At 46.2% G+C, this 11,303-nt stretch overlaps 1 protein-coding gene across 1 annotated transcript; it reads left to right on the top strand.

The window, feature by feature from the left end:
* Positions 1 to 308: 308 nt before the first annotated feature.
* Positions 309 to 10,889, top strand: LOC308163998 (signal peptidase complex subunit 3-like; the record flags this gene model as incomplete). Its single annotated transcript, XM_080538164.1, has 5 exons — positions 309 to 385; positions 8,652 to 8,759; positions 9,263 to 9,332; positions 9,833 to 9,948; positions 10,757 to 10,889. 5 exons carry the CDS (start codon positions 309 to 311, stop codon positions 10,887 to 10,889), a joined length of 504 nt encoding a protein of 167 aa, XP_080394290.1.
* Between the last annotated feature and the right edge of the window lie 414 nt (positions 10,890 to 11,303).

Raw genomic sequence — 11,303 nt, forward strand, 5'->3', positions numbered from 1 at the left:
TATTATTATTATTATTATTATTATGCACCAACAGAGCGCGCAGAAAATCACGGCCGCTCCATGGAAACAGGTGATGAAATAGGGCATTATGACGGATATTGACAATGACGTTTATAAATGTTTTATCGTCAAACATTTCACAGCATTTTGCAAGTGCGACAAATCCACTTAACAATGGTGCTGCATAGACGGTCAATTAAAGGAAAACAAGTGAGATTTGAAACGGTGATAGCCGGTCAAAACTTTTACGCACCACTAACAGGGTCTTCCGGTAATTTAATGAATTGCAAGTGCGGTATATTATGACTATGAAGTCCATATACATGTTCTTGATACCGGAGGACGAAGATGAAGTCGGAAAAATCACAGCAGGACTCATCTTTCGGTATGAGCAGGTGCAACAGATCATTTGACCACTCAATTTAACATGCCTACATACGCTACTTATCATGTAAACTGATGCGCTAATGCTGATTGTTCGTATTCAGTAGGCCTAGTATAGCGGATGTATTGTATTTTCCTCACTGAGAGAATCTCGGTCAACAATTTGTAACAATTGTACACATTTTATTTAGTATTCTCAAGTATGGGAAAACAGGAATTCACTTTTAATGTGTTACATTTCCAGTTCAAACCCTTATCGACTTTGACACAAACCCTAATCAATCCCGCCTATAGATTTACTGCAATAGTAAACAAAAGTGTTAACAAGAAGTGGCCTAGAGTATAAACCCTACATTGGTTCCCACTAATGAATGAATGAATGAATGAATGAATGAATGAATGAATGAATGAATGAATGGTCTTTATTGTCATTGATATAGTACAGGTACCAAACAACGACATTTGGGAGGGGGGGCTCCCCTGGTGCTAGGAAAGAAAAAAAAAAAAAAAAGAAAAAAAAAGAAGGGAAAGGAGATGGTTTACATAATAAATGCTATGTACACTATCCACTATACTATACTGTACAAATAAAACACTGTGCTGTACTCTATGCTATGCTATACCTATTCTAACATTTCCTATTCTCTGCAACCTTAAAGTGTCGCAGTTTGCAGGCTTGAAATGTACACATTTGTGACTCAGCACTACACCTGATTTTCAATCCAGCAGCTGCCATCAATCCGTCCAGACTGTCCAGGGCCCTGGGGTAGAAGCTGAGCTTCAGTCTGTTTGTCCTTGCGAACATGGTCCTGTACCGCCTGTTCGAGGGCAGCCGAGCAAAGTGTTCGTACCCAGGGTGGGATGGGTCTCTGGAGATCTTGGAGGCCTTCCTGAGGCAGCGTGTGTTGTACAGCTCTTCCAGAGAGGGGAGGGGGGCGCCGGTGATCTTCTGGGCCGTTCTCACGACTCTCTGTAGCGCATTCCTCTCTGCGGCTGTGCAGCTGGAGAACCAGTTGCAGATGCAGTAGGTGAGGATGCTCTCCACTGCGCAGCGGTAGAAGGCCACCAGCATCTCCTGTCTGATGTGGTCTTTCCTGAGGACTCTCAGGAAGAAGAGCCGCTGTTGTGCCTTCTTGATGATGGCTGCTGTGTTGTTCTTCCAGGACAGGTCATCCTGTATGTGCACCCCCAGGAATCGGAGGGTTGAGACTCTCTCCACGCTCCCTCCGTCGAAGAGCAGGGGCTGGACCTCAGATTTTTTCCTCCTGAAGTCCACGATGATTTCCTGGGTCTTTGACTGGTTCAGCAGCAGGTTGTTAACCTTGCACAGCTTGCTCAGCTGCTCTACCTCATCCCTGTACGCCGCCTCGTCCCCCCCCGAGATGCAGCCCACCACGGTGGTGTCGTCTGCAAACTTTACGATGGAGTTGCTGGGGTGGACGGGGGTGAAGTCGTAGGTGTAGAGGTTGTAGAGGATGGGGCTTAGCACGCAGCCCTGGGGGGACCCAGTGCTGAGTCTGAGGGCTGTGGAGGTGTGGGAGCCCACCCGCACCCTCTGGGGGCGGTCGGACAGGAAGTCCTTGATCCATGCACATATAGAGTGTGATAGTCCCAGGTCTAGTAGTTTGGTCACTAGCCTGTCTGGAAGGATGGTGTTGAAGGCAGAGCTGAAGTCCACAAAGAGCAGTCTCGCGTAGCTGTTTCCCCTCTCCAGGTGGGATAGAGTGGAGTGGAGAGTCGTCGCGATGGCGTCCTCTGTGGACCTGTGGGCTCTGTAGGCGAACTGGTATGGATCCAGGTTGGGCGGGAGGCGTGTGACTATGTGGGCCCGGACTAGTTTCTCGAAGCACTTCATGATGATTGGTGTGAGTGCCACCGGGCGGTAGTCGTTTAGGCAGCTCACCGTGCTTTTCTTCGGGACTGGGATGATAGTTGAGGTTTTCAGGCAGGGTGGGATGGTGGCCTGGGACAGGGACTGGTTGAAGATGTTGGTGAAAACCCCGGCCAGCTGGTCGGCGCAGTCCCTCAGCACCCGTCCCAGGACGCCATCCGGCCCTGAGGCTTTCCTGGGGTCCACCGCCTTCAGCACGCGTCTCACTTCATGCTCTGTGAGGGTGAGGCTGCCGAGAGCTGGAGAGAGTGGTGTTTGTGTTGTGGTTACCTCCGTTCGCCCCTCGTCGAACCGGGCGTAGAAGGAGTTCAGCTTTTCCGCCAGCAGGGGGTCGTCCTCTGCGGCTGTGAGCCTGTTGGCTCTGAAGTTTGTCATGTGCTGAACCCCCTGCCACACCGCCTGGAGTCGTTGCTCAGGAAGCATTCCTCAATCTTCTCTCTGTGGTCTGCCTTGGCCTGCCGGATGCCGCGCTTTAGGTTAGCCCTGGTGGTGCTGTACAGCAGTGTGCCCTTCCCTGCGAAGGCGTTGTCCCTCTCATTGATCAGTTTTTGGACCTTCCCAGTCATCCATGGCTTCGTGTTGGGGTAGACCCGGACCCGTTTGTCCACGGTGACTGAGTTGGTGCAGTTCACTATGTGGTTCAGAACCGACGACGTGAACTGTTCCAGGTCCTCATGCTCATATTCCTGCCATGAGGTGTCATTCAGGCAGATCTGCAGTGGAGCGGACCCTGCTGGCCAGGTTCTGACAGTCTTAGTGGTGATGGGAGCACTTTTCCTCATGGGAGTGTAGGCTGGGATCAGGAGGATTGACACATGGTCAGACATGCCTAGATGAGCTAGCGGTCTAGCCTTGTAAGCAAGCTTGATGTTGGTGTATACCTTATCCAGTGTTTTTTCTCCTCTTGTTGCACATTTAACATGCTGATAGAACTTCGGTAGTACTACCTAACTGGTCACATTTAGAATTTACAGTACTTCAAATGATTATTTCACTTGGCTGTGACTTGAATTAGACCGGCATACCGTATTCAGTACCGACCTCTAATAGCTGTTTTAATGTAATTATTAGGCTATATTATTATTATTTTAATTAAATCGTGGGGTATAATTCCTTAATGACCTGCATCAGAATGGCTTATGCGGTGCATTTTTACCATATATTTCTAGGTGGAGGATCAGAGGTTAAGATGTGCTTGCTGAATGATGAGGAAAAGACAAATCGTCACAGGACTGACCTTCTCAACTGGTAGAGGTATTCAACACAGTATAGATGTGGCCAATCACCAGGGATCAGGTAGGAACATGGTGTTACCACAGCTGCTCTGCTGAGCTCAAACCTTTCAGAACATGTGTATAGATGGCAGAATAGTTTGTTTGATACAGAAGGTAAAGATAAGCCTACCCATGAATGTACTTGCAATATTTATTACAATTATTTTTTAATAATAATAATAATCAACAAAATGGAAACATTTTCAGATTACAGACATCTGCCGATATTTACTTCTTTAAAAAAAAAAAAAAAAAAACTGATATTTCACTGTTCTGTGCCTGAGGTTGAAGAATTCTTGAATAGCCTAATTAACAACAAATGTAATCAAACCTGTTGAGATGAAATGTGAATTGTGGTCTTTACAACCAGAATGCAACTCTGACTAATTATGGGCTCTTCCCATGCTGAGCCTGAGACAAGGAAAAGCAATGTGTGAAGAGCCAATAATGAATGTCTTGGAAGACTTGAATTCTGTGTTGTCTGTAAATGGGAAGTCTATGGAGATTATGATGATGTCATAGCATTTGACTTTTATTACGTTCAATTCAACAATTCTGTGGGACATGTGTTGGTTTACAAGCTACGGAGCAAAGCTACAAAGTCAGAGGGTCGTGGGTTGTTTGAATTCCTCTCAAATCCTGCAAATCACTATTTATAGAGAGAACATATCAGCTGATCATGTGATCATCAGGTTTTTCGCCCTTGCTTGCTTGCTATGTGCCGGTGGTCCTTGAGGGCCCCCAGCCGCCTCGGGTGCTTGGTCTGTTCCGCCGCTGGGGCACCTGCTTGGCTAGCCTGGTGTGGGGCTATTATGGTCTGTGCTTGGTTGGGCCGGGTGTGCTGGTGGTAGGGCGGGTCGGGTGTGTGGGGCGGCTGGTTTGGGTGGCGCTGTGTGTGCTGGTAGGCAAACTGGTAGTAGTCGCTCTATGAGTAGAGGGCTGCAAGGGAATTTTCCTGGCTGCACAGTGTACAGTTTTTTTACCTTTCTGTCATCATGTGAAGCGCATTGAGTCACATCTTGTGAGAAATGCGTGATACACCATTTAGTCATGAGGACATGACTAAATGGTGTTTTATTCAAGGTGGATGTGACTGACAATCAGCTTGTCCGTACCAAAGGACATCTTTTTGAACTTGATGGCCTACATGGAAACAACATGACTAATTATGGGCTCTTCCCATGATGAGCCTGACACAAGGAAAGGCAATGTGTGAAGAGCCAATAATGAATGTCTTGGAAGACTTGAATTCTGTGTTGTCTGTAAATGGGAAGTCTATGGAGATTATGATGATGTCATAGCATTTGACTTTTATTACGTTCAATTCAACAATTCTGTGGGACGTGTTGGTTTACAAGCTACGGAGCAAAGCTACAGAGTCAGAGGGTCGTGGGTTGTTTGAATTCCTCTCAAATCCTGCAAATCACTATTTATAGAAAGAACATATCAGCTGATCATTTGGTAAGTACAGAACGATCTTTTTCACATGAGAATATATGCCATTGTGAGTTATTAATTGACTTCATATTAGTCTGTAGCCTATCATTTACTCTTAACCCAATTAACAAGCTAGTTAGTTGTGTAACTATTTGTAGTCAAATGTTAATCTCTAGCTAGCTAGCTAGTTTATATACCGCATGTTTTCATTTTAGTGATGTATTTCTAACACCAGCATAAGTAACAGTGAAGAGTAAGAGTTGAAACAGAAGTGCCGTGTTAATTTGGTGTTGAAACGCCAGAATGGACTAATTTATTGGTCACACTTTACATGATGTGGCTTGATCCATGGATAGTACTTGTAATAACTGTAGTGACTCATTATTTAGAGTTGTGTTACTAAATTAAATATAACATTACTACACAGACAAAGGGTCAACTAAATTTACTGTATACTAAATCATATGTAGGTCAATTTAGTCCTAACATGTATTTCAATATCAAAGTGATGACATGACTAATGGTGTTTTATTCAAGGTGGATGTGACTGACAACCAGCTTGTCCGTACCAAAGAACATCTTTTTGAACTTGATGGCCTACGTGGAAACAACATTTTGACCTCCACTGGCTGATAGACAAGCAAATATCAAAGTCAACATTTCACCTATCTTTTGAGGAGGGTCAGCATTTTCATCTTGCCATCTCTTTTTAAGGAACATACTCCTATCTCGTGGGAGTGCATACTCAGGCCAAATTCGTAATACGTCTTTTCAACAAAATGGTGAAGTGGCTGAGCGCACAATACCTCAACCACTTCACCATCTTGTTTACAAATGTAATCCCACCTGTTGAGACGAAATGTGAATTGTGGTCTTAACCACCTTGACATCTCACCCCTATGGACCAAACATGTCTCACAGGATTTTAAAAGCTGAACGCAACAAATGTTTTCCTGGATAAACAGTGTACAGGTTTTTTACCTTTGTCTGGATGTACAGTGTACAGTTTTTTTTTACCTTTGTCTGGATGTACAGTGTACAGGTTTTTCGCCCTTGCCTTGTCCTCTACTGGTCTCCTCCTCTGCTGGTCTCCTCCTCTGCTGGTCTCCTCCTCTGCTGGTCTCCTCCTCTGCTGGTCTCCTCCTCTGCTGGTCTCCTCCTCTACTGGTCTCCTCCTCTGCTGGTCTCCTCCTCTGCTGGTCTCCTCTACTGGTCTCCTCCTCTACTGGTCTCCTCCTCTACTGGTCTCCTCCTCTACTGGTCTCCTCTACTGGTCTCCTCCTCTACTGGTCTCCTCCTCTACTGGTCTCCTCCTCTGCTGGTCTCCTCCTCTACTGGTCTCCTCTACTGGTCTCCTCTACTGGTCTCCTCCTCTACTGGTCTCCTCTGCTGGTCTCCTCTACTGGTCTCCTCCTCTACTGGTCTCCTCTACTGGTCTCCTCCTCTGCTGGTCTCCTCCTCTACTGGTCTCCTCCTTTACTGGTCTCCTCCTCTGCTGGTCTCCTCCTCTACTGGTCTCCTCCTCTACTGGTCTCCTCCTCTACTGGTCTCCTCCTCTACTGGTCTCCTCTACTGGTCTGCTCCTCTACTGGTCTCCTCTACTGGTCTCCTCTACTGGTCTCCTCCTCTACTGGTCTCCTCTACTGGTCTCCTCTACTGGTCTCCTCCTCTACTGGTCTCCTCCTCTACTGGTCTCCTCTCCTCTACTGGTCTCCTCCTCTACTGGTCTCCTCTACTGGTCTCCTCCTCTACTGGTTTCCTCCTCTACTGGTCTCCTCCTCTGCTGGTCTCCTCCTCTACTGGTCTCCTCCTCTACTGGTCTCCTCTACTGGTCTCCTCTACTGGTCTCCTCTACTGGTCTCCTCCTCTGCTGGTCTCCTCCTCTACTGGTCTCCTCTACTGGTCTCCTCCTCTACTGGTCTCCTCTACTGGTCTCCTCTACTGGTCTCCTCTACTGGTCTCCTCCTCTACTGGTCTCCTCTACTGGTCTCCTCCTCTACTGGTCTCCTCCTCTGCTGGTCTCCTCCTCTACTGGTCTCCTCTACTGGTCTCCTCTACTGGTCTCCTCTACTGGTCTCCTCCTCTACTGGTCTCCTCCTCTACTGGTCTCCTCCTCTACTGGTCTCCTCCTCTGCTGGTCTCCTCCTCTACTGGTCTCCTCTACTGGTCTCCTCTACTGGTCTCCTCTACTGGTCTCCTCCTCTGCTGGTCCTTTCCTCTACTGGTCTCCTCCTCTGCTGGTCTCCTCTACTGGTCTCCTCTACTGGTCTCCTCCTCTACTGGTCTCCTCCTCTACTGGTCTCCTCCTCTACTGGTCTCCTCTACTGGTCTCCTCTACTGGTCTCCTCCTCTGCTGGTCTCCTCCTCTACTGGTCTCCTCCTCTACTGGTCTCCTCTACTGGTCTCCTCTACTGGTCTCCTCCTCTACTGGTCTCCTCTACTGGTCTCCTCTACTGGTCTCCTCCTCTACTGGTCTCCTCCTCTACTGGTCTCCTCCTCTACTGGTCTCCTCCTCTACTGGTCTCCTCTACTGGTCTCCTCTACTGGTCTCCTCCTCTGCTGGTCTCCTCCTCTACTGGTCTCCTCCTCTACTGGTCTCCTCTACTGGTCTCCTCTACTGGTCTCCTCCTCTACTGGTCTCCTCTACTGGTCTCCTCTACTGGTCTCCTCTACTGGTCTCCTCCTCTACTGGTCTCCTCCTCTATTGGTCTCCTCTACTGGTCTCCTCCTCTACTGGTCTCCTCCTCTACTGGTCTCCTCTACTGGTCTCCTCTACTGGTCTCCTCCTCTACTGGTCTCCTCCTCTGCTGGTCTCCTCTACTGGTCTCCTCCTCTACTGGTCTCCTCCTCTGCTGGTCTCCTCCTCTACTGGTCTCCTCTACTGGTCTCCTCCTCTACTGGTCTCCTCCTCTGCTGGTCTCCTCCTCTACTGGTCTCCTCCTCTACTGGTCTCCTCCTCTGCTGGTCTCCTCTACTGGTCTCCTCCTCTACTGGTCTCCTCCTCTACTGGTCTCCTCTACTGGTCTCCTCCTCTACTGGTCTCCTCCTCTACTGGTCTCCTCTACTGGTCTCCTCCTCTACTGGTCTCCTCCTCTGCTGGTCTCCTCCTCTACTGGTCTCCTCTACTGGTCTCCTCCTCTACTGGTCTCCTCTACTGGTCTCCTCTACTGGTCTCCTCTACTGGTCTCCTCCTCTGCTGGACTCCTCCTCTACTGGTCTCCTCCTCTGCTGGTCTCCTCCTCTGCTGGTCCATTAATTGGCATCATGCGTTTTGCTGGCTAGTTTTAAAACACCTTCAGATACATGATGCCAGCAGCTGCTCTGCCACCTGCCCGTTATCCAATCAGAGAAGAGCACGTCAGGGCTGTCTAGATAACGGTGAGCTAGAACTGTAGGTGCTGCGACAAACTTCCTTTTGTTGTCATAATGTTGTCAATATACCTTATCAGCGGGACACATTCCACATTCAGTAACCAACTGAGCATTAAAAAAAAAAATAGGCCAAAACTGTGTCATGGGCTTAGATTCATTCATTTTCAACACCAAAAAAGAAACACTAGGTTGTAATGCTGGACAACCAGAAATTGTGGGCTGTTTTACTACTAAAGTAGTATCACTAGATGTCTACGGTACACAGAATTTGTACTGCCTTTGCCATTCCACAGGAAAAACGTGGATGACTTCACAGGACCGAGGGAAAGAAGTGATCTGGGCTTCATCACCTTTGACCTCTCGGCTGATATCCTTTCACTTGCGCTGCTCATCAGACAAATGTGTGAGACGGGAAGGAAATGGGGCCTGTCTTATTGTCAAGGTTTCAGGTAATGTTGTCATGGTAACTTAGGCTTAAGGCTTTGGCATGCAGGAGGTAAACAAATGCATGCATTCGAAGGATGAGAACGTGTTGCTATTGTGCACCTCTGTGCTATTTCTTATTTGGCGATCAGCATTTGCTGTTTGAGAGAAGCGTTGAATCCTAACCAGCCTGCCCAGTGGTGAGTACACTGTACAGTAGACCAACATACAGCACTATAGCAGGTGTAAAAGGAGTGTGCTGGAAACCATGTAAGTGCATACTGTAGGTGAAGTTATGGGTGGTTGTGGTAATTCTTTTACATTTCCTGTTTTTTGGTGGCTTTTGATAAGCAGCCATAATTTCCCACATCAAATGATGTTTTTGGTCATTAATGACTTTATTGGCTGAATGGATCATCAGTGAATCATCATCATTTGGTCATTAATTATGTTGATTGCCTTAACCCTCTTCACATCTGAGGCCGATATTCGACTGGAACGTCAAGCAGCTCTTCCTCTACATGTCTGCTGAGTATGCAACCAAAAGCAGCGTAAGCAAGCACAAACATGCATCCTGAGATTGAGATAATGTTTATTGCCACTATGCATTACACATATAGGAATTTGCTTCGTCACCACAGCAAGTGCGTTTATACTTTTTTCACATGTCAAAAAACAGGACAACACAACAACAACACAGGACAGACAACAGTGCATTGGATAGTGCGGTATAAAGTAAAGTGCAGTGCAGAGTTTTTTTATCCTCCATTTCTTGTTTTCTTGACAATAACAGTGCTCCACTTGGTCATGCACTTTTTACTTGATGAAATGCAAGAGAAGATTGTCAGCACGTTAGTGGTGGTAAAGACATGACTGCAAGGATAGAATAGAACATGGTTTTTATTCACACAATGTGGAAATTTGTCTTTGACTTTACAGTGGCAAACAAGAGCAGGAGCACTTCAGAATAATTCGGGTGTGGCGTGTATAATCTGCACAGGTACAATGGCTGCAGAAGTGTAAAGTGTTGCATATGTTTGTTTGATTCCAGGTCCTGAACCAGGTGGTCCTGTGGGACAAGATTGTCCTGAGAGGAGAAAGCACCAAGCTAAACCTGAGGGACACAAAGTCCAAGTACTTCTTCTTTGATGATGGAAACGGTCTCCGGTAAGAAGCTCCACCTACCCCCCAACCCACCAACTTTAATGTGGAATGTATAGGGTCGTCAGTCACCTCACTGTCATTTTGATTATCTACTGAGGAGTAAGCAGCAGCTGCTACATATGAATTGTGAATTGTGATGCAGTATTATTTATTTTTTTGAGGGGTAGTGGTGGTCTAGTGGATAGTGAGTTGGACTTGTGATCGGAAGGTTGTGAGTTCAAATCCCGCCTGAAACCACACCACTACTAGTGTGCCCTTGAGTAAGGCACTTAGCCCTCAGTTACTCCAGGGGGAATGTCCCTGTAATTCGTAATTGTAAGTCGCTTTGGATAAAAGCGTCTGCTAAATGGCAAACATATTATTAATTAAAATGATTTATAATTAAAATTATTATTATTAATTAATTAATTAATTAATTATTATTTATATGCAGCAGATGGTAGTATAACACAATTTACCGTAATACTCTAAAACAACCTCGACATGATGGCAGAATCAGCCTCCTGGAAGAAAAGGGGAAATTACACAATGTGTTACATGGTTCACATCCAGGGTTTTTTCTGCATTGAAAAGGCTTAGGTGGCTCGCCTAAGGCTTTTCTCGCCCTGCCTAAGCCTTCTCAGAGAAATCTTGCAAGAAAAACCATGTAAGAACCATCCATGCATTCATTGCTACAATTCGGTCATCCCAGCAGGTGCTGCTAGACTATTGTTACATTATATACGTAATAGCCATGGAAGACTTCTTCCACCTAAGCCTTATTTTGAGCCAGGAAAAACCCTTTTTTAACTAAGTATTTCTTTCCTCCCAGGGCAAACAAGAACATCACCTTGACCCTGTCATGGAATGTGGTACCCAACGCTGGCATCCTGCCCCTGGTCATGGGCTCTGGCCACATGTCCCTCCCCTTCCCAGATGCATACGAGACCACAAAGAGCTACTGAACTGCCCCATGCTTGTTTGTAAATGTTGTGCCCTCTTTTATGACTTTTAATAAAAGTGAAAGTTTGGGAATGGGTGTGTCTGTCTGGATGTATGTATGTGCATTGACGCTGCCACACAGAAATAGAAAATGGACTGTGTTACAACTTATTGACCAGTCACAGACAAACTAGTTATATTCAGCTGTAAAGATGAATGATGTGAAATTGCTGGATGGTACCGGTTTAGTTTGTTAGATTTCTTTAATGTATGTGTTGCCTTCTTTGTTATAAAAAAATAAATAATAAAATATGTTTTTGTATATTCATTTATTCAGAAAGAAATGTGTAAACATGTAAACATTGGTATCCAAGGAAACGTTTGAGATGTGGCGATGTGTGCCAAATAAGGACAATGGAAGCAATTTCCTTCTGTAC

The sequence above is a fragment of the Nansenia antarctica genome (assembly GCF_963989245.1).
Source record: "Nansenia antarctica genome assembly, chromosome: 8".
NCBI classification, from domain to species: domain Eukaryota; kingdom Metazoa; phylum Chordata; class Actinopteri; order Argentiniformes; family Microstomatidae; genus Nansenia; species Nansenia antarctica.